The sequence below is a fragment of the Molossus molossus genome, unplaced genomic scaffold (genome assembly GCF_014108415.1).
Source record: "Molossus molossus isolate mMolMol1 unplaced genomic scaffold, mMolMol1.p scaffold_m16_p_21, whole genome shotgun sequence".
NCBI classification, from domain to species: domain Eukaryota; kingdom Metazoa; phylum Chordata; class Mammalia; order Chiroptera; family Molossidae; genus Molossus; species Molossus molossus.
The window spans coordinates 4,077,927-4,100,054 of record NW_023425357.1 but is presented as its reverse complement, the minus strand read 5'-3'; the positions used below and the strand labels follow the sequence as shown (position 1 = coordinate 4,100,054).

The 22,128-nt window shown below is 53.0% G+C and overlaps 1 protein-coding gene across 1 annotated transcript; it reads left to right on the top strand.

Annotated features, from left to right (window-relative positions):
* Positions 1–283: 283 nt before the first annotated feature.
* On the top strand, positions 284–19,831 carry PRKCG (protein kinase C gamma). Its single transcript, XM_036273817.1, has 18 exons — positions 284–744; positions 1,120–1,151; positions 2,139–2,221; positions 7,617–7,728; positions 7,880–8,011; positions 8,476–8,632; positions 9,501–9,635; positions 9,859–9,946; positions 10,220–10,249; positions 12,364–12,516; positions 12,934–13,122; positions 13,937–14,028; positions 14,116–14,178; positions 14,299–14,437; positions 15,848–15,928; positions 17,577–17,684; positions 19,099–19,239; positions 19,451–19,831. The coding sequence occupies exons 1-18, from the start codon at positions 575–577 to the stop codon at positions 19,637–19,639; spliced, it is 2,094 nt and encodes a 697-aa protein (XP_036129710.1). The 5' UTR covers positions 284–574; the 3' UTR covers positions 19,640–19,831.
* The last annotated feature ends 2,297 nt before the right edge of the window (positions 19,832–22,128 follow it).

Sequence of the window (22,128 nt, the reverse complement as noted above, 5' to 3'; positions counted from 1 at the left end):
GAAACAGAGTAACACAGTCAAAGAGACAGAGATCCGAGAGGAGTCGCAGAAGCCACCGAGGCGCCGAGTGGAGATGGAGGGCGGGCCGGGCGACAGATTGGGGTGGGGGAGGGCACGGCTCCGAGGATGCCCCCTTCAGCCAGCCCCCGAGGAAGGGTGGGGTGCACACGTGCGTTTGTGGGGGGAGTAGGGGGAGGATTTTTGGACATTTGTCCGGTGTTCAGGGAGGGGGAGGCCTTTAAGCTGAAACCCCGCCCCTCGGTCGTCATGGCAACGCCTCCCCCCACCCCGGGGCTCCCACATTTCAGCAGGTGCCGGAGCCGGAGCTCCCACCACCGCCGCCGGTGCGGCTGCCTGCTCGCGCCCCTGCCCTAGGCTCTGCGCCCCACTCGCCCGCTCCCCCTGGGCGCTCCCGGGGGCCACTGCTTGCCCCTCCTGGTCGTGCCTCTCCCCAGTTTGCCCCACCTCGGGATCTCCTCGTGGCTCCTCGGCTTTCTCGAGTCTCCAGCTCCTCGCCCTTCCACCTGTTCCCCCAGAAAGGCAGGATCCTGGTCCCTGCGACGTTCTTGGGGCCATGGCAGGCCTGGGCCCTGGCGGAGGCGATTCGGAGGGGGGCCCCCGGCCCCTGTTTTGCAGAAAGGGAGCTCTGAGGCAGAAGGTGGTTCACGAAGTCAAGAGCCACAAGTTCACCGCCCGCTTCTTCAAGCAGCCAACCTTCTGCAGCCACTGCACCGACTTCATCTGGTGAGGGAAGGGGGCCAGGGCCTGAGGGATGAGGGGACCAGGGGCAGAGACCCCTGTCACACCAGAACCCTGAGTAATGAGGAAAGAGGGGGCTGTAGTCCTGGCTCTAGGGTAGGAGGGGTTTGAGAGCCTAGACTCCTGGTCAGAGCTGAGGGTCTTGGGCTCCAGGATCTGAGGGAGCAGAGCGGGGGTGGGGTGGGGTGGGGTGGGGGGTGGGGGGGGGCTAGAATTTCTGGGTTCTAGAAAGAGGAGGCAGCTGGGGCTTAGACTCCTGGCTCCTGCCCCAGGAGGGTCAGAGGCCATCTATGGCTCGCAGATGTGAGGGGATGTAGATTCCCCTTTTCTGCTCTGACCTCAGATCCTTGCCTCTTGCAGGGGGATTGGAAAACAGGGCCTGCAATGTCAAGGTAAGAGCAGGAGCCTGGACTCCCGGGACCCTCAGGAGGGTGGAGGCTGGGACCCCACAGCTGAGGCTGCTTGACACACGTGTTCCCTGGTCCCCAGAGAGGCGCGGGGGAGCCCGGGGCGGGGGGTGTGGCAGAGGCACAGCCTGTGGTGGGGAGGCAGCTCTGATGGCGGGGCCACCGCGGAGGTGGTGCTGGGGGCCCCTCCCTTGGCCGGCTCCAGGTGGGGACAGATATTTGGAGAATCTGTTGCCATGGGAACAGGGAGATTTGGAAAAGGGGAGCTGAAGGGGGGGTGCTGAAGATGCAAAGTCAGAGCCCCACCCCCCAGGCTGCCGTCACCATGACAACATCAAACTGTCCTAGGCAGGGGCATGCCGGGTGGGGTCACCAACTGGCGGGTGGGTGCCGGGTGGGGCCGGCAGTTATGGGGGGTGGAGAGGGGGATGAGTCCTAAAGCACCAGCTGCTACTGGGAACAGAGTGAGTCAGGGAGGGGGGGCGGCGGCAACGGCACCCCCAGACTCACTTCTGCCCAAGTTGCTGTTCTCTGTTCTGTCCGAGGACATCCCTGTGTGCTTCTTCTCTTGCCTCTCTGCTTCTCTCCTTCCTGCTTTCTTATCTCTGTCTGCTGCCCGTCTCTCTCACTGGGATTTTATTCTCTCTCTTCCTTTTCCTGGCTCCCTCTCTCTGTCTCTGTCTCTGTCTCTGTGTATATGCACTGGCCTCTCTGTGCTCTGTGTTTCTCTGTGATTCTCTGTGTCTCTGTTTCTGTCTTTGGGTCCATCTCTTGAATTTCCATCTCCTTGTTTCTCTCTCTCTCTCTCTGCATGTGAAGGCTCTCCTTTGATTTACTCTCACTTGAACTCTCTCTCTATCAGGGTTCCTCTCTGTCTGGTTTTCTTTCTGTTAGGGGTTCTTTCTCTCTCTCTGATTTTCGGTCCGTGGGGGTCTTTCTCTGTCTCTGTGTCTCTATGATTCTCATCTTCAGTCTGCAGCTTTGTGGTTCATCGCCGATGCCACGAATTTGTGACCTTCGAGTGTCCAGGCGCTGGGAAGGGCCCCCAGACAGACGTGAGTGCCCATACACCTGGTTATTCCTCCTCAGGCCGAGCCCCCGCCCTCACCCCCTCGGCGTCCGTCCCAATTTCTCCTGCTATTTTTAAGGCTGGGAGGAGAGGGGGGCTGGAGAGATAGGGGGAGCTAGTTTGGCCCAGATTCCCTGCCCTTGGCCTGGAAAGGGGGAATCAGAGGGGACTGAGACAGGCTGGGTACACAGGTGAGGGACAGAGAGGAGGCAGGCGTGAGGGGACCAAAGACTGGCACTGGAAAAGGTGGGCTGTGAGCCAGTGCTCAAGAGATTTAAAAACAGAGAATTGAGGGGCAGAGGGAAAGGAATATTGACACAGGTACCAAGATTCTGAGATAAGAAGAGAGGGAATCTCAGAGATACAGAAAAAGATAGAGAGAGATATGGAACAGAGACAGTGACACACAGGAAGAAGGAAAAGGGGACTTGGAAAGACAGACAGAGATACTCAGAGACAGAGGTGAAGATACCCAGAGAGAGCCTGGAGTAGAAAATGGTGGATATGGAAAACAGCTGAGGTTTTGAGAGAGGGAGTTCCAGAGAGATCCTGAAATACAGTGCACACACACATATGCACACACAAATCCTCAGTGCACACACAAATGTGTATATATAGATCCTCATGTGCACACACACCTGCATATACAGATCCCCATGTGTGCACACACCCACCTGCATATACAGATCCTTCATGTGCACACACACCCACCTGCATATACAGGTCCCCATGTGTACACACATATCCCCATGTGCACACACAAATTCTATGTGCACACACATGTGCACATTCAGATCCCCAATGCGCACACATACCTGCATATGCAGATCCCCATGTGCAAACACATACACATACAGATTTCTCTGAGTACACACACCCAACTGCATATGCAGATCCCCATGTGCACACCCACCTGCATATACAGATCCCCATGTGCACACCCAACTGCATATGCAGATCCCCATGTGCACACCCACCTGCATATACAGATCCCTATGTGCGCACACACATGCATATGCAGATCCCCATGTTCACACACACACAACAGCATATATGGATCCCCATGTGCACACACAGATTCCATGTGCACACATTCGTGCACATACAGATCCCCCTGGATACACACACCCACATGCATATGTAGATCCCCATGTGCACACCCACCTGCATATACAGATCCTCATGTACACACTCACCTGCATATAGAGATCTCTATGTGCACACACACGCATATGCAAATTCCTCCATGTGCACACACCATGCATAATGAGAATCCCATGTGTTCACACATGTACGTATACAGTTTTTTTACATTTGTACTTTATTTTTTAATCTTTATTGCTGAAAGTATTACAGATGCCCCTCTTTTTTCCCCCATTGATTCCCTTCTCCCTGCTCCTACCCTCCTCCTGTTTTCCCCAAACTATTGTCTGTGTCCATTGGTTACGCATATATGCATATGAGTTATTTGGTTTATTTCTCCCCAATCCTCCCACCCCCCTTCCTTCTGAGGTTTGTCAGTCTGTTCCCTACTTCCATGTCTCTGGATCTATTTTGATCGACAGCTTATTTTGTTCATGATATTCCATAAATAAGTGAGATCATGTGGTACGTGTGTTTCTCTCATATACAGTTTTTTATGTGCACACACACAGATACCTATAATTTCTCTCTGCCCCCCCCCATTCAGGGCATTACAGAAACAGCCCATCCCTGATCCCCCCTTCACTTTCTTTGGAGGGGGGCTCTTTTCTCTGAGCCTCAGTCTCCTCCCACCACTTCCCCTATAAAGTGGGGCTGACCCTCCAGTGTTGACCAATAGAGCCTTCCGAAGGGATGGAAGTGTTCTATGTCTGCGTGTCCAGTCCTGAAACCACCACACTGCCAGTGAGCACTTGAAAAAACCTATCCTGACTGAAGGCCGAAACTTTAGATTCCTCTTAATTTGAATAGATTTCGACTTAAATAACCACATGTGGTTAGTGGCTACTACACAGAACAGTATAAACCCAGACATCCCAGGCTTGTTTTGACAGTTCAGTGAAATCAGGAGGATTAACAGTCTAGCCCAGGGTTTGACTCAGGGTTGGCGATGGTTTTATGATTAGTAGATGGAGAAAGAGGCAGAGAGAGAAAGAGAGACAGACACACACACACAAGTCTATGAATAATTTTGCCAGCTTGTCAGGTGAAGAAAACTGAAGTTTCCACAGAGGATGTGACTTCCTAGAACATATATTGAGCACCACTGTCTACCAGCACCTGTAGATGTTATCGATCAGCTGCCTTGGCTGCCTGTCCCCACGGCCAGCGCTATTTCTGATTTACCCAGTGTTCGTTGCACACATGCGTCAGGATTCGTGAGTACAGTGTAGGGTTGAATCTGCACGACAGCTTATCAGGTCAGGTACTGGTCCATCCTCTTCTGAGCAGGAACTCTCAAGCCAGAACATCCGGGCTCAAAGCCCAGTTTCATCACGTGTGGGCTCTGTGACCTTCTGAAAGGTAGCTTACCTCTCTGCACCTCTTGAGTTCCTCATCTGCAAAATGAGGGAGATCATCATGCCCACCTTATAGGATTGTTTTGAGAAGTAAATGAGTCAAATACTTGGGACTGTACCCAGCACATGGCAGGAGACAAAATATGAATTATTATCATTGTTAAAATTTGTACTGTTACCGATGATGAAAGAGAAATGAATAGTGAAGAGGTGGTTTTTCCTCTTTATCCACCTGGAGTCTTTTTTCTTCTTAAAAAATTTTGTTTTACTTTACTGATTTTATAGAGAGAGGAAAGGAGAGGGAGAGAGAGATGAAAACATCGATGAGAGAGAACATGGATTGGCTGCCTCCTGCATGCCCCCCACTGCGGATTTGGCCCACAACCTGGCCATGTGCCCTGACCAGGAATCGAACCAGTGACCTCTCAGTCCATGGGTTGATGCTCAACCACCGGGCCACCGAGCCACACAGCTGGCCAGAGCTCTTTTTTTCTTTTTAATGCTTTTGAGCTCATAAGTAACATGGGTCAAGGTCTTAAGAAGTGTTAAGACCCTGGCCGGTGTGGCTCAACGGTTAGAGCGTTGGCCTATGCACTGAAGGGTCTTGGGTTTGATTCCCGATCAAGGGCAGGTAACTGGGTTGCAGGTTCTATCCCCAGCCCCAGTCTCGGCAGGTGCGGGAGGCAACCGATCCAATGTTTCTCTCTCCCTCTCCCTCCATCCCTCCTTTCCACTATCTCTGAAAAATCAATAGAAAAAAATATCCTCTGGTGAGGATTAACAACAAGCATAACAACAACAAAGAAGTGTTAAGGGCCTCACAAGGATGACTTCATGACTTGGGCGCTTGGTCTCACAAGACCCCTTGCAGGGAGGGCTCATTCATGCTCTCCACCCCCATTTAATAGGAAGGAAGCTTAGGTCTCTGGAAGGGATTGGAGAAGCCCACACAGCGGGTAGTGGACAGAGTGAAGATGTGGGCCCTGGTCTATCTCATCAGAGCCCCAGCACTATCACCCTTTGGATAAGCAACTTTCACCTTGAGAATAACAACTTCTATCAATGGAATGCATGGGTGCTAGTCACCTTGCTGAGGTCTTTCGTACACAGTATCCCCTTGGGTCAGGCAGGAATCCTTAGATTCAGGATCAGCTGAGCATCTTTAGAAGCCCAGAGCATTGAAAGAGATCATGGCAGCCACCGACACCCTCCCACCACCCAAGTATCATTTGAAATAGGACCCCCATTAAACTGCCAAATAAATAAAAGTCCAAGAGTGTCCTGAATTTTCACCTTCGGAGAACTGTTGCAATGCATACTCCGCAAAAGGCAAATATCAGATGATTTAACACTCAGACCTTTGAGGGGGTGGAGGGAGAGTGCTTCACGGGTGTCCTAAATTCTTGCTTAATTGGACTCTAGACAGTTAGCATTGCTTCAAGATATAGATTGTTTATTTCCACTGGGCAGAGAAGGATGCCAAGGCTCAAAATTGGGCATGAACTTGCCCCATATCACACAGCTGGGAAATGGTTTAGCTCTTATTTAAACCCAGGGCCATGTGGGGACTGCAATAAAATCACTAATAATAACCACAGCAGTAAGAGGAACAGTACTGAGCACATTTAACGTGCTAGGCCCTGCTGTGTGGTTTACATTTAATCTTTCATTTAGAATTCCTGGGGCTTTATAACTGACAAGTCAGATTCTCCATCCCACCAGGGGCTCAGAGAAGGCAGGTCGCCTGCAGGCAGACAATGACAGAGGCTGACAGTGAATGATCAGGGGTTCACGGTGGCCCACAAGTCCTCAAACAACAGTTTGTATGAGGTGGAGGCGGAGGGGTTATGGGATTTTGGAAGTCCCACCTCCTTCAGGTGTGTCTCAAATGCCACCTTGTGTGTTAGTGATGCCTTCTGATAGATCACTGTTTCAAATTTCAGCACCTCCCCCTACTCCTGGCAGGCCCCTTTCCTGTTTCATTTTTCTCCAGAGTACCCATCACCACCCATCGTACAATATAATTTATTCACCATGTTTATTTCCTGTCCCCCTCCACTAGAAAGCAAACACCATGTGATAGGAGTGTGGGTTCTTTTAAAAATAGGAATTGCGTCGAATCTATAGATTGCTTTGGGTAATATGGACATTTTAATAATGTTAATTCTCCCTATCCATGAACACGGTATATGCTTCCACTTGTTTGTATCATCCTCTTTTTCTTTCTTCAATATCGTACAGTTTTCCGAGTATAGGTCTTTTACCTCTTTGGTTAAATTTATTTGTAGGTACCTTTTATTGTTGTTGTTGCAACAGTAAATGGGATTGTTTTCTTAGTTTCTCTTCTCGATAGTTCATACTTGGTTATAAAAATATCACTGATTTCTTGACATTAATGTTGTATCCTGCTACTTTGCTGAATTCATTTATTAGATCTAGTAGTTTTTGTTTTTGGTGTGGAGTCTTTAAGGTTTTCTGTGCACAATATCATGTCATCTTTGAATAATGAGTTTTATTTCCTCCTTTCCAATTTGGATGACTTTTCATTTCTTGTCTGATCATGTGGCTAGGACTTCCAGTACTATATTGAATATGAGTGGCAAAAGGGCACATGCCTGTCTTGTTCCAGATCTTAAGGGAAACGCTTTTAGTTTTTTCCCATTGAGTATGGAGTTTTAATTTTTGTTCAGGGCTGGGTCCCCGCACCCACAACAGTGCCTGGCACACAGTAGATGCTCAATAAATGCTGTGCAATGAACGAGAGAGGCGGAGCACCAGCGAGACTGGGAGAGGGCAGAAGGAGGAAGAGTTCAGAGGGTTGCTCTCCCTAGGTCCCAGATACCCAGCTGCCCCCTCTGACCGCCTCCTCTGTGCCCCCAGGACCCCCGGAACAAACACAAGTTCCGTCTGCACAGCTACAGCAGCCCGACCTTCTGCGACCACTGCGGCTCCCTCCTGTACGGGCTGGTGCACCAGGGCATGAAATGCTCCTGTGAGTTTGCTCAAGCCTGAACATGTGCCTTCTGGGGCCCTTCCAAAGCGCAGTGTCTGGCTTTCGGGACATGCCTGGGGATGGTGTCTGGGGTCGGGGCGAGGCCTGAAGCGCTCCCCCCAGTTTTGTCCCTCCTCCGCCCTCCCCACAGGCTGCGAGATGAACGTGCACCGGCGCTGTGTGCGCAGCGTGCCCTCTCTGTGCGGCGTGGACCACACGGAACGCCGCGGGCGCCTGCAGCTGGAAATCCGAGCTCCGACTGCGGATGAGATCCACATCACGGGTGAGGCCCCGCCCCTTTACCCGTGCTCGCTGGGCCCGGACGGGAAGGCCACGCCCCTCCCGATGGCCACGCCCACACCAGGACCCGCCTTCAGAGGCTAGCACCACCCGGGCCACGCCCCTTCTAGCTGGCAGCCCTGTCTCCAGCCTCGCCTCTTGCAACGTTTAGCCCCTTTTATTGGCCATTCGAGGCGTCAAGGCCCTTGAGAGGGAGGGGTGAGAGAAAGAAGAGCTGCTGATGTAGCCAGGTCCTGGCTCCTGGGTCCTAATGGAGGAGGGTCTGATTTCGGGTCAAAGGACTTTATGCCCTGTCTTCAGGGTCCTGGAGAGGTACGACATCAAAGACACCTGGGTCAAGAGAAAGGCAGCTGAGAGCTTGGAAGTCTTGATGGTGACTGGGGGCGGGCTAGGGGGCCTCTTCCTGGATCTCTAACCCGATCTACCCTCCTTCACCTCCCGGCTCAGTCGGTGAGGCCCGTAACCTCATCCCAATGGACCCCAATGGTCTGTCTGACCCCTATGTGAAACTGAAGCTCATCCCAGACCCTCGGAACTTGACCAAACAGAAGACCCGGACGGTGAAAGCCACGCTGAACCCTGTGTGGAACGAGACCTTTGTGTTGTGAGCCTCGGGTGCCGGGGAGGCTGTGATGGCTGACAGAGGGTGATCTGAGGGTCCTGGTGGCTCACAAGACCCCAGAGAGCAGCTGGTGGGAGGGGTTAGGATAGAGGGAACCCCCACAAAAGAGCAGAAATGGATGGGGAGAAGGGAATGGAGTGATTGGGGGGAAGGGAATGGAGATACAGAAGCGGAGAGACAGGCAGACATCTGTGTATTTGATTTCCATCAATGCCCACCACTTTAGAGTGAGACCGAGATGAGGGAGAGAGGGAGGAGGAGAGAAAGAGAGAGCCCTGGCTGGGTAGCTCAGTTGGTTAGAGTGTGATCCCGATCAGCCAAAGTTGTGGGTTCAACCCCTGGTGAGGGCACATACAAGAGTCAACCAATGAATGCATGAATGAATGGAACAATATATCGATGTTTCTTGCTCTCTCTTTCTCTCTCTCTCTCAATCAGGAGAGAGAGAGAGAGAGAGAGAGAGAGAGAGACCCAGAGTGAGACCCAACAGAATGGAGGGGGTTGGGAACAGAGTGGTGGTGGTGTGGTGGGTGGATGGGATGCATGGGAAGAAAATGAAGCCAACTGACAGAAAGACAGAGGAAATAGACACCCAGAGTGGGAGAGAAAGACCTGGAAACAGGGATGGGAAGGAGCCAAGAGTTGGAGTGAGGGAGACAGGGAGAGAGCTATCCAGGTTTACTTAGGGCCCTGGTATTGGGGGAGGGAACCCCTACGTGAGGACCACAGGTGGGAAGACACCTCACAGAGCAGGAAAGAGCCCAGCTTGCCGCGTTAGCCTCCTCTTCCAGCAGCAAGGATGAGGAGGGAAGCCCGCAGCTGGGCCTCATTCTGCCCCACCCTTCCGCAGCAACCTGAAGCCTGGGGACGTGGAGCGCAGGCTCAGCGTGGAGGTGTGGGACTGGGACCGGACCTCCCGCAACGACTTCATGGGTGCCATGTCCTTTGGAGTGTCTGAGCTGCTCAAGGCACCAGTGGACGGCTGGTGAGGGCCAGGATGGGGTGGGTGGTGGGCATCTCCACCTCTGTCTGTGTGTGGTCTTCCTCCTCCAGGCCAACATCATTCTCTCCTTATCTCACTCTTTCTCTCCATCTCTGCGTCTGCCTGTCTCTTTCCCCATTCTGATGTCTCTGCCTCTCCCGCGGGTGCCCCTGCCCACCTGTCTTCCCCCCTTCCTGCCCGGCTCTGGTCTCCGTCTGTATGTCAGGTACAAGTTACTGAACCAGGAGGAGGGCGAATATTACAATGTGCCGGTGGCTGATGCTGACAACTGCAGCCTCCTCCAGAAGTTTGAGGTACCCGGATCCTGGCTTCTCCACAGAACCCAGCCCAGCTCCCCTCTGTTCAGAGCTGGCCTTTCTGAACCGCTAGCTGGTCCTAAACTACAATTCCCAGAAGACCCTGGGACTCCTTCCCCAGCTTTTCTGGGGGATTAGTGCCTCAGGGTCTCATGGGAATTCGAGTTCCACTCCATCCCTGTGGCTTGGGAGTTTGCGGGCCCCCACCCTCTGCTTCAGGGCAATCTCCTACCTTTCTGGGGCTCTGACTCTGGCTTTCTCCCCACCCAGGCCTGCAACTACCCCCTGGAACTGTATGAGGTAAGTGGAACTAAGGCCTGGAGTGGTGACAGTTTCATTCCTGGGATCTGTACCTCTCTCCCATAATATCTGTTCATTTCCACACACATGAGCAATCCTCGGTGAATCTGACTCTCAGGCAACTCCCTGAGCTAGGGTCACAGTCACAGATACGATACTTAAATCCCTGGCCGGCGTGCTAACTCAGAGCTCAGGGCACTAAAGAAGCATAGACTAACCCAGCTTAGGAAGGAGGGTGGTCAGGGAGGACTTCCCTGAGGAGGAGCCACCAGGGTTGATCCTGGATGACTGTCCCCTCTCTCTCCATTCATTTACTCACTCACTGATCCTGTTTCTGGAGGTGTCATGTGGGCCAAGCCCTGTTCCGAAAGTACAGTCAGGTCGTTGCCCGGGATCTCTTCTTTCAGTGCAGGGAAAAGTTACCAAAGGAGACCTTCACCGCCACGAGGAATATGTTTGACAATGGGGGGCCTCGGGCGCTGGGTGCTAGGCGGTGCCAGGAGTCCCTGGCACTGGCTGGGAGAACCAGAGAAAGCTTCCCAGAGAGCTGGGTCCTGGAGGGTGTGCAGGATTCCCCAGGCAAAGGAGAGGGACACAGGTTTCCAGGCCAAAGAAAGGAACGCTTTTCCCCTCAGTTATTCTTTCATATGACGTTTCGTCAAGCCCCTCTGTGGGTAAGACATGGTCTGAGTCACTGCGGAAAGAGGGGCGAACGAGAGAGAAAAATTCCTGCCCCCATGAGGCTCAACACTGAGAAAGACATTAAACAAGATAAAGTAAATGATAATATGTTAGAGAACAGTGAGCGATGTGGAGAAAAATAAACGTTGGGGGGAGTAGGGATTGCCCTTGGAGAAGTTTTTGTGTTTTTATTTATTTATTTATTTTTTATCCTCACCCGAGGACATTTTTGCATTTTTTTTGTTGTTGTTGTTATTCAGGTAGATTGGGAGGGAGAGAGAGGAACAGAGAGAGAAAGAGAAACATCGATGTGAAAGGAACACATCGAGTGGCTGCCACCCGCACGACCGACCAGGACCGGGGACAAACTGCAACCGAGGTACATGCCCTTAGCAGGAACCGAACCCGGGTCTCTCTGCACCGCAGGTCGACTCTCTAACTGCTGAGCCAAACCGGCCAGGGCAGTTTTTGTGGTTTTAACTGCAGTAGCAGAGAAGGGTTCACTGAGAAAGGACCATGTGGCTAAGATGTGGAGGTGAGAGAGTGAGCCACGAGGAGGGCTGAGAAGGGCCTTCCAGGCAGAGGGAACAGCACGTGCAAAGGCCCTGAGGTGGGGATGGGCCAGCAATATCTGCTGCACAGCCAGGAGGACAGGCTGGAGGTGGGAGGAAGCAGGAGATGAAGTCAGAGAGGGAAGATTGGCTGGGAGTGGGCGGGGCTTGTCATTCATTGGACGGATTTTGGCTTTTAAACCGAGTGACATGGGAGGGCATCCGAGGTGGCCTGAGATGGTTTCCATTTCAACAAGATGACTTCCTCTGTGTAGATGGCGGAAGGCCCGGGTGGGTGGAGGGAGAAAGCTATTGCAACCACACAGGTGGGAGCAGCTGGCCCAGGGGCACAGTGGTGGTAACAATGTTCAGATTCCGGGTCTGCTCTGAAGGCTGAGCAATAGGAATTACATTCACCCTCATCTCCTGAGACGGTCATCCATCCAACACCCTCTTGCTGACACCTCGTGTTCCAAGCCCTGTGCTGGGTGATGGTGGAGAAACAGAAAGGGGGCAGACACAATCTGGCTTTAATGGACTTTGATTTCTGGCTCTGCTTATTATCCGCTATGTGATGTGGGGCAAGCTACTTAACATCTCTGTGCCAGCTTCCTCTTCTCTAAAATGGGGGTCGGTGGGGTGATGAGGGAGTTTTCCAGAGGACTCATGGCATATAGTAAGCCCTCGAAGTGTTAGTTAAATAATAACTAAACCCTCCGGCTCTGGAAAGTCATAGAAAGTTCTTAAGCCAAGGAGGGGGCGGGGACAACTTCTATTTTCTCTCCCCACCCTTTTCATTATTGGATACTGTCTCTCTTGGGGGCACCCCCCTTGTCCCTGTGGGGGATCTGACCACCTCGGGATCTCTCCCCTTTCTCACAGCGGGTGCGGATGGGCCCTTCTTCCTCTCCCATCCCCTCCCCATCCCCTAGTCCCACCGACTCCAAGCGCTGTTTCTTCGGGGCGAGTCCTGGACGTCTGCACATCTCGGACTTCAGCTTCCTCATGGTTCTAGGAAAAGGCAGTTTTGGGAAGGTCGGATTGCTGGGGCCCTGGGGGAAGGGGAGGATGTCTGAAGGGCGGACACACTTCTAGTTCTTAGTGAGGATAAGAGGGAGGCACACTAGGCTACTGAATCCCCCAAAAGGGTTGAATGGAGCCCCTCGGGCCTCTGGAGAGGAGAGACAAAGACGTGGATTGTAGAGCATTTGAGATCTTGCTTTATGGCATATATAACCAGTTTAGCTAAAACAAACAAACAAAAAAAGTAAAAAAAAATGGGCATTGATTGCTTTCCCGGAGGGAGTGGTTGGCAGTTAGGGTGCCAGATCCCCTGAGAGGGAGAGGAAGGACTTGAGATTTTGTTTCTCCCTGTCCCTGAAAGGGAGGCGCAGGGGCCTGCACCCCTGGGGTCCCCAAGACCGACTGGGCCTTTCGGGCTTCTGTCCGCAGGTGATGCTGGCCGAGCGCAGGGGCTCCGACGAACTCTATGCCATCAAGATCCTGAAGAAAGACGTGATCGTGCAGGATGACGACGTGGACTGCACCCTGGTGGAGAAACGCGTGCTGGCTCTGGGGGGCCGAGGTCCGGGAGGCCGGCCCCACTTCCTCACCCAGCTCCACTCCACCTTCCAGACCCCGGTAAGGACCGAGGAGGCGGAGGCTGGCTCCAGAGCCCTGCCTCATCCCCCCTGGATGGAGCAGGCATCTGCTCCAGGATTCTGAGCTCGGGGCGAGGCCCAAGGGCGTCGCGCACTCGGGATGGGCGGGGCCAGACGGGCGGGGCCCTGTGTGGGCGTGGCCCCAGCGAACGTGGTGTTGAGTGGGTGTTTTTGAGTAAAGGATTGTTGAGTGAAGGAGTGCGTGAAGAATGTCTTTGGAGTGGGTGTGTCCGGAACTGGGCTCCCAGAGGAGGTCCTCCCTCTTGGATTCTGAATGAAGGACTCCTCAGAAAGAAGGATTTCCCAAGATTTTAGAATGGGACCAGGGTTTGAGAGGGCGTGGCTCTTTCAAAAGCTCTGAATGGGTGTGGCCAGCTTTCCTGAATGTTTACATTATTATTATTATTATCATGATGGTTAATTTGCAGGTGAGGCCTGTATAACGCTGGCTCCTAAACACAGGTGTGAGTGGGTGTGAAAGAGATTTGGGATCCCCGGGATTCCCAGCGAAGGGTGCACCTGAAGCTGCAATTCTGAGAGGGCGGGACCAAAACATCTATAGTTCTGGGTAACAGGGGGATGAGGCAGGTGGAGGTGCTGAGTCGGCCTTGTTAGAATCTTCCACGCCTCCTGGGGGTCGTGGCCAGTCGCTCTGGGTTTCTGATTGGGTGGACCCCTGGCCTTTCACGTCTGTCTCTAGTGAGTAGGAAGCGCCCATTTAGAGAGCAGCTGGGCGCGCAGGCGTGTGTAGACCGATTAGTGGGCGCCTCTAACCTCCGCCCACTGCCCCTCAGGATCGCTTGTATTTTGTGATGGAGTATGTGACCGGGGGCGACTTGATGTACCACATTCAGCAGTTGGGCAAGTTTAAGGAGCCGCATGCAGCGTGAGTCTCGGCCAAGGTGAGGGTGGGGGGAAGATGGAAGGGTTGGGATCCAGCCACTGACCTCAGGCTCCCCACCCCCTCCTCCAGGTTCTACGCAGCAGAAATCGCCATCGGCCTCTTCTTCCTTCACAACCAGGGCATCATCTACCGGTGAGCAGCCCCAGGTCTTTCCATGGAGGGGATGAGACCCCTATAGGGGAAGGGACTTGAACTTGGGGCTCTAGCCCATTGCACTCTCTCTATTCCTACTCACCCCACCCTGCACCCCAGGGACCTGAAACTGGACAACGTGATGCTGGATGCCGAAGGGCACATCAAAATCACTGACTTCGGCATGTGTAAAGAGAATGTCTTCCCCGGGAACACGACCCGCACCTTCTGCGGGACCCCAGACTACATAGCCCCGGAGGTAACCCTAATTCCACTGCCCTGGGCTCTCTTCAAGTCCGCTGAGTGGGTGTGGCTGGTTGTCTAGTATTCATCCTGCGGGGGACTTGACCCTGGGGTCTTTACATGAGAGGTGGGTGTTCTAACGGAGAACAGTGCAGAGAGGCCTGGGCCCTGAGCTGTTCAAAGTGGGTGGAGCTGGGTCTCTAAATAAGCAAAGTGGGTGGGACTTGTGGGTGAACGTTCTTAAAGAGTGGCACCAACTTGTAGGAATTCCAAGAGAACAGGGCCTGTTACTGGACTATTCTAAGAAAGTGGAGACAATTACCAGTTAGTCTGAGTGGGTGGGGCCCGTCCCCCTAGAACACTAAGCCTGTGGAGGCTGTCTCCTGAATATTTCAAGTGGGCAGGGTATGCCCTGGCTTCGTAAAGGGGTGGAGCTAAGGAGCTGACTGCATGTCTAGAGAGTGTGTTCTGACTTTTCTTGGAGGGGAAGGTAGTGTTGGTGGGGCTGTCCTTGATCTTGCCAGATGATTCAGTGCTAGTAACCAAGTAACCAAGCAATGGTTTCAAAACCAGGCTGGTAATCAGAATCGCCTGGGGAGGTTTTGAAAGATCCACATATTCCTGCCTCTGACTTTGGCCTGTTGAGGTTGAAATTCTTCAGGGCTGAGAATATGTGTTTTTAAACAGCACCCCCAGATGAATCTGAAATGCATCCAGATTTAAGAATCTCTGGTCTCACCCTGGCCGGTTTGGCTCAGCGGTTGGAGCGTCAGCCTGTGGACCAGAGAATCCCAGGTTCCCGCTAGGGGCACATACCAAAAAAAAAAAAAAAAAAGAATCTCTGAGCTCTGAAATTGAGCTTTTGTGTACCTGATACTGTAAGGAGAGGGTCCAGTTACCTAAATATTCTGGGTGGTGGAACATGGGACTTGGCCCTTAGGTAGTCTTTGTATTTGGGACAAAAGAAATATCCTAAGTAGGTAAAGTTTGTCTCTCCGATTTTCCAAAGAACAATGTATTCCAGGTGAGGAGAGTTTGTGCTGAATACCCTTAAAGTGGTAGGGTGCCCAGAGGGTGAAGCCAGAAGGTTCCTATGCTTCTTTTTATTATTTATTTATTTATTATTTTAAAATCCTCACCTGAGGATATTTTTCCATTTATCTTCAGATAGAGTATGGGGGTGGGGGGAGAGAAACATCGATGCGAGAGAGACACATTGATTGGTTGCCTCCTGCATGACCCTGACCAGGGCTGGGGACCCAACCACCACCAAGGTACATACCCTTGAACGGAATTGAACCTGAGACTCTTTGGTCCATGGGCCTATGCTCTAACCATTGAGCCAAACCAGCCAGGGCGGTTCTATGCTTCTTAAAGCATGCAAAGTGTGAATTCTTGCCTTCTATTCTTCCCCCGCCCCCCACAGATCATTGCCTACCAGCCCTATGGGAAGTCTGTAGACTGGTGGTCCTTTGGGGTTCTTCTGTATGAGATGTTGGCGGGACAGGTAAGGAAGCTGGGGAGAGGCTGGCTTGGCTAAAGGCAACATGGAGTGGGCCGTCACCTTATTACATGACCTTTCTTCTCAGGAAAAACCTGGGAAGGAAGGTCTGTAGTCTAAGGAAGTGCTGAGAGGTGTCCAGATAGCGCTGTTCTTGGTCCTGAAGTATTGTCCTCCCAGGATGCCATGTACTCCTTCGCAGAACAATGTTAATGCACAAAATAAAATAATAGGATTATAAAATCGATCTATTAAAATATTATAAACAATATTTCAAAAGTTTAGTGAAATCTAATTTAACCAACTAAATAAATTTAATTTTAATATATACAGTTGCCTAAATATTAAACATTGGGATGTGGACATATTTGTGATGTCCTACTAATAAATTAAATAGTAATATCTCACAGGAATAGAAAGTGCATAGGAAGGCCTCCTGGTCATTTTGAAGTAGAGATGACCGATATTTTGAGATACCTGCAACTCTAATGTGATAAAAAAAAATCTATGATTTCTATCGGTGATTAAGCCACAAGTCCTGTTGCTGTGCTTTGTTAGCTACATTCATAATTTTTTATTTTAATATTTTTGTTTTATTTAATTTTACATTTTGTTTTATTTTATAATTTATTTTTGTTACATGTTTCTCATTTTTTTCCCATTGACACCCTCCCCCCTACTTCTACCCCTCCTTAACAGTATTGTTGTCTATGTCCATTGACATAGACATATATGCATATAAGTTCTTTGGTTTATCCCCCATCCAAGGTTTGTCAGTCTTTTCCTTCTATGACTCTGGGTATATTTTGTTCATCAGCTTATTTTGTTCATTATATTCCACAAATAAGTGAGATCATATGATACTTGTCTTTCTCTGAATGACTTATTTCACTTAGCATAATACTCTCCAGGTCCCTCCGTGTCATCTCAAAGGATAAGAGATCTTTCTTTCTTACAGCTGCATAGTACTCCATTGTGTATATATGCTGCAGCCTTTTTATCGACTCTACATTGAGGGACACTTGAGCTGTTTCCAGATCTTAGCAACTGTAAATAGTACTGCTATAAACATAGGGGTGCATATATTCTTTCTGATTGGTGTACCTACATGCATAATTGAAGGGAGTGCTAAATTCCAGTTAGATATGTTAAAAAATAAAGATGCATTTCCCCCAGAAACAGAGGAAGTGGAAAAAGCCTTGAGCACAAATGGTTATACAGGTTCATAGACCCCCTCAATTACATAAACACTCTCTGGATCCCACATGAAGGATCCTTGATGTTGCTCTTCCTAACCCCAGAAGACCGGAGACCACTCATCTAGCCAGAATCCTGCTACAACTTTTCTTGTAGTTGTCCCCATCTTCTATTCAGATGACATATTGCCTAATTAACACCCTGCTGATATACATAGCAGATGAAAAGAGACAAAGCAGCAAAGGGTGCTGAGAGCTGAAGCATTTTAGATCAGAAATCAAAGCCTCTTGGGGAGCGAGGTAGATAAAGCTTCGGTAGTTTGCTTACATTTTTTTTCCCCTAGGAAGTGTGTGTGTGGGGGCTTGTGTTCATGGTGGGGGATGAAGGTGGGGTTCATGGAATGTGAGGAGAGGTGATCCATCAAGTCTCTGACTTCTTATCCCTTCTATTTCCTTAGCCCCCCTTTGACGGGGAAGATGAGGAGGAGCTATTTCAGGCCATCATGGAACAAACTGTCACCTACCCCAAGTCACTCTCCCGAGAAGCCGTGGCCATCTGCAAGGGGGTGAGAGCCCTGACTCCCAGATTGCCCAGACTCACAACCCATGCGTCCTGCTGCTGCCATCCAGGGCTGCCCACGCAGTGTCTCTGTGCATATTTATTAGAAAGAGGCTCCCACCCCTCAAGTCACTTGACTTCCATCTGCTGGAAGAGTTTATATAATACAGCGATTTGGTCAGAACGGTAATTTGCTGCCCACTGCCACCTCCAGTTCAAGCAGGGCCTCTGCTCTATGCCCCTCTGCTGCCCCCACTCCCCAGCTCACTGCAGAAAGGGCCGGAGGCCAGGGCCTGCCTCTCCAGAGACGGGGAGCTCAGATGAACCTAACTCTGCCTCTTGTCCTCCCCTGGGATCTTGGGCGAGTCAAGGAAACTCTGGGAGCCTCGGTCTCCTCTACTGGAGTGAATGCAGGAGAGAGAACATAGCCGGTGGCAGCTCTTCCACAGGTGTCTGCACACTTCTGCTCTGGCTCCTGCCAACACGTCTCTCTGACTGCCTCTCTCCCTGGGTCTCTGTCTCATCCCTCCGCCTCCATCTGCATATGATGGGGCTTTCTGTGTCTCTCCCTTGTCTGTGTGTCCTTCTGTATCTCTGTCTATCGCTTGCATGTCTGTCCTCTCTCTCTTGCCTTCTTCCCTTCACTCGTACACACACTCTCTCTGGATCTCTGGCCGTCTCTCTCTGGCTTTCTCTCCTCTGATCTTTCTGAGTCTCTCCTTTATTTTGGGTCCACATGCCTTTCTCTGAGGGTCTGTCTCCGGGTCTCTGTCACCTGCCCCATCTCCTCCATGGCCTGTGTTCGCTGGGTCTCTACCCCCCCTCCCCCGGCTTTCTGCCTCTCTCTGGATCTCTATTCCCCCCTATTTTGGAGGGAGGGTCTTTCACCTTTCTCTTTCTCTCCCTCCCCACCTCTCCCTTTCACATCCTCACTCTCCTCCTCCTGGGGTCCTCCTCTTGTCCTCTTCTTCTATTTCTGGGTCTCTGTTTTCCTCTTTCTCTGAGTCTCTATCTTTATATTGGGCCTTTGTTCCTCTCTCTGGGGATTTGTCTCTTGGGTCTCCAACCTCTCTCTCTTTCCCTCTCTCCCTCTACCCTTCCATCCCCTTCTCTGATTCTTTCTGGGTCCCCCTCCTCTCTTTCTGTGTTTCTGTGGCCCTCACACCCCTCACACCCTGATTTTTCTTTCTCCTCTGACACTGGGTCTGTGGGCTTGGACTTCACCTACCCCATTCTTACTCATCTCTCTCTTCCTCTTTCTTCTTCCCCCTCCCCATCCTGTCCCCTCTTGCTACTCTCCTGTCCTTGGATCTCTGTGCTTGTGTCTCTCTGTTCCTCCATCCTTCTCTCTCTCTTTCTCGCTCTCTGGGCCTCCCCGTTTGGGACTTGTCTGCCTGTCTGTCTCTCTGTGTTCCCCACAGTTCCTAACCAAGCACCCTGCGAAGCGCCTGGGCTCTGGTCCGGATGGGGAACCCACCATTCGTGCTCATGGCTTTTTCCGCTGGATCGACTGGGACCGGCTGGAACAGCTGGAGATCCCACCTCCCTTCAGACCCCGCCCGGTAGGTCACCTTTGTGAACAAAACCTTGGTCTCTGGGGGTGGGGCATTCAGGAGCTCCAATACCTATATGAGGAGGTGGGGCGGACAGAGTGGGGAACAGAGGCCAGGAGGATGCGCAGGGCTTCCAAAGGAGACAGGAGAGGGATTTTGGGGGACAGAGACAAGTACCCAAGGAGCAGGTAGAACACGTTTCCTTCCTGCTGTTTCCCAGTGTGGCCGAAGCGGCGAGAACTTCGACAAGTTCTTCACGAGGGCGGCGCCAGCTCTTACCCCTCCAGATCGCCTGGTTCTGGCCAGCATCGACCAGGCCGATTTCCAAGGATTCACCTACGTGAACCCGGATTTCGTGCACCCGGATGCCCGCAGCCCCATCAGCCCAGCACCTGTGCCAGTCATGTAATTCCCGTCTTCTGCCACTAGATGTCCCCATGGCTCCCTCTGCTGCGCAAGCCTTGGGCCCCACTTCACCGCCTCCTTTCGAATTCTAGATCCTGCTCCCCAGCATTCTGGTCCCTACCCTTGGGTCCTAGGTGCCCCTTTCAGGTGTTCCTGCCATTCTGAGCGCCACAGTCTCTGGAGCCTTCCCGTGCTCTGGGTTCGGATGCGCTGAGCTCTAGATTCTCACCCATCTCCATGTTCTGGACTCTGTCCCACTGGTTTCCAGAACCACCACCACCACCCCCACTCCGTGGGGTCCTAGACTCCATGTGGGTAGAATCTCTGCCTCTTCTTCTTCTTTTTTTAAATCATTTTGGGAAATAGTCTCATGGGGTGGGCTATTCCAGACTCGGGTTCCAGGTAAAGCCCCACCTGCGAGGTCTTGACCACCCCCACTCCATTCTGGAGTAAGTGGGAGGCTGTGCCCACATGCTCCAGCACCCTGGGGATGCCTGGGGTGTGCGGGGGATCTTTCCCCCACTGTTCTCAATCAGCTTTCATTCTAGACTCTCCCATCCTAACTCCCCCCCCCCCCCCCCCCCGCCTGCCTGCCAGGTGCATGGCTCCAGTCCTGCTCGGAACCCCGCCCCCACCTCATGCCTGCCACTCTGGGGACTCCCCCCCAGTTCCTCTTCTCTTTGCCTCTCCCATCCGGCCGCAGCTGCTGGAGAATAAATTTGGGATGCTGACGCTGAGGTGTTTGGATGTTTTCTTCTAAGCTTGGAGAACGAAGGGGTTGCGGAGGTGGGACGATGAGCGCACATAGAAACAAAGAGAGAGAATGGGAGAGGGCGGAGGATCGAGAGGGAAAGTGCTGAGAGCCGTAGGGAGAGTAGATACTCACAGCTTGAAAGCAGAAGAACCGAGATGGGGCCAGAGACAAAACGATTCACAGAGAGGACCAAAGGGCACATGTGTCAAGGGAGACTCCAGGCACAGACAGACAAGCATGCACATACCCAGAGCATCACACAAGCTCACAGATACACACTGACACCCAGACACTGGGAAATCCTGAGTGGGGAGATGAAAGGCAAGCCTCCCATTGAGACAGCTGGAGATTTGATCAGAGGGACTGACCCCTAAACGACCAGACTTGTGACCTTAAGGATCAGCGACTGAGGCAGCAGGCAGACGCGCCATCCGGGCTTCCTTCCTTTGACCCACTTGCGAGCAGGGGGAGTGGGGAGGATAGTGCAAATGGACCACACATCCCAGCAGACACCTCGGTGGACCCTTCCCCCAAGTGCGGCCCCTCGCTGCCAGGGCTGATGGGAAATGTAGTCCCTGGACGGGGCCGGCTGGTCGAATGGTGTGCCTATGTTTGTGTTTGAAAGGACTGAGCCCCAAAGCTTCGCAGGCTCTCTCGGGGAGCCCCGGCGTCTCTTTGTACCTCTTGGGTTTTCGGGACTTGGTCCAGTTGGATTCTGGGGCTTCCCCTGTCTCCCCCAGCCCCGCCGCGGTACCCCCACCCAGTGCACGCGGCCCCCAGCCCCCCGCTCCGACCCTCGGCGGGCGGCCTGCCCCTTTAAGAGTGGCCCCGCTGACATCACGGCGGGGGGGGGGGTGCTGGCCCGGCTCCCGGCTCCGCGGCGGCTGCAGGACCCGGCTCCGCTCTGCGCCCTCCTGCTGCTCTGGGGACCCCGGCCCGGGACGCCCCCTCCCGCTTGCTCCAGCCGCCCTGACCCCAGGCTCCGCCCCAGGCCCGGCCAGAACCCCAGCCCTCATCAGGGGACCCCAAGGATTGCCCGTGCTGTCTCTCCTTTCAGGGTCTCTCTCTCTCTCTCTCTGTCTCTCTTTCTGTCTCTGTCTCTGCCTGGCTCAAGGTGTCTAGGTCTCAGCATTTCTCAGCCCAAGGCCTCTGAGCGCCCCCTGTCTCCTTTTGTCTCTGCTTGCCTGACCTCTCCACTTCCAGCGCCCCGGAGCCTCTGAGCCCGGGGAAGCGGGGGTCTGGGACCCGCGCTCTGCCCATCTCCTCTCTCTCTCTCTCTCTCCCTCTCTCTCTCTCTCCCTCTCTCTCTCTCTCTCTCCATCTCTGTCTCCTCCGTCTCCAGACTTGCGAGTTCCAGGATTGCTCAGCCTCAGCCTCGAGCTCTGGGTGCGCCCGGGTCCTCTGCTGTCTCACCCCTCCGGGTGCCCCTGCCCCAGCCCCTACCGGCGCTCCGCTCTGTTTCTATCCTCTCCCTGCCTCCCCCATTCTCAGGGCCTGTCTCCCTCCCTCCTGCATCCTTCCCCTCCCTCCCCGCCCCTCCCCTCCTCCTCGGCAGCCAATGAGCGGCCGCCGGTCCCAGCTCCCGGCGTTGTCCGCCGAGTGAGGCCGCGGGCGCGGGGGGTGGGGGGGGGGAGGCCCGGAGGGGGCCGGGACGCCGGGCTCCGGGGCGGGGGCGGGGGGCGCGGGCATCGGCGACCCCGGTGGTGGCGGCGGCGGCCGGGGGAAGCCGCGGGGCCGGT

What these genes read in the sequence shown, in the direction of transcription:
- PRKCG (XM_036273817.1), top strand. Translation starts at nt 575, where the DNA reads ATGGCAGGCCTGGGCCCTGGCGGAGGCGATTCGGAGGGGGGCCCCCGG. An exon ending in ATGAGATGTTGGCGGGACAG is followed by an intron (nt 15,929 to 17,576) that starts GTAAGGAAGCTG and finishes CTATTTCCTTAG; the next exon opens with CCCCCCTTTGACGGGGAAGA. An exon ending in CTCCCTTCAGACCCCGCCCG is followed by an intron (nt 19,240 to 19,450) that starts GTAGGTCACCTT and finishes GCTGTTTCCCAG; the next exon opens with TGTGGCCGAAGCGGCGAGAA.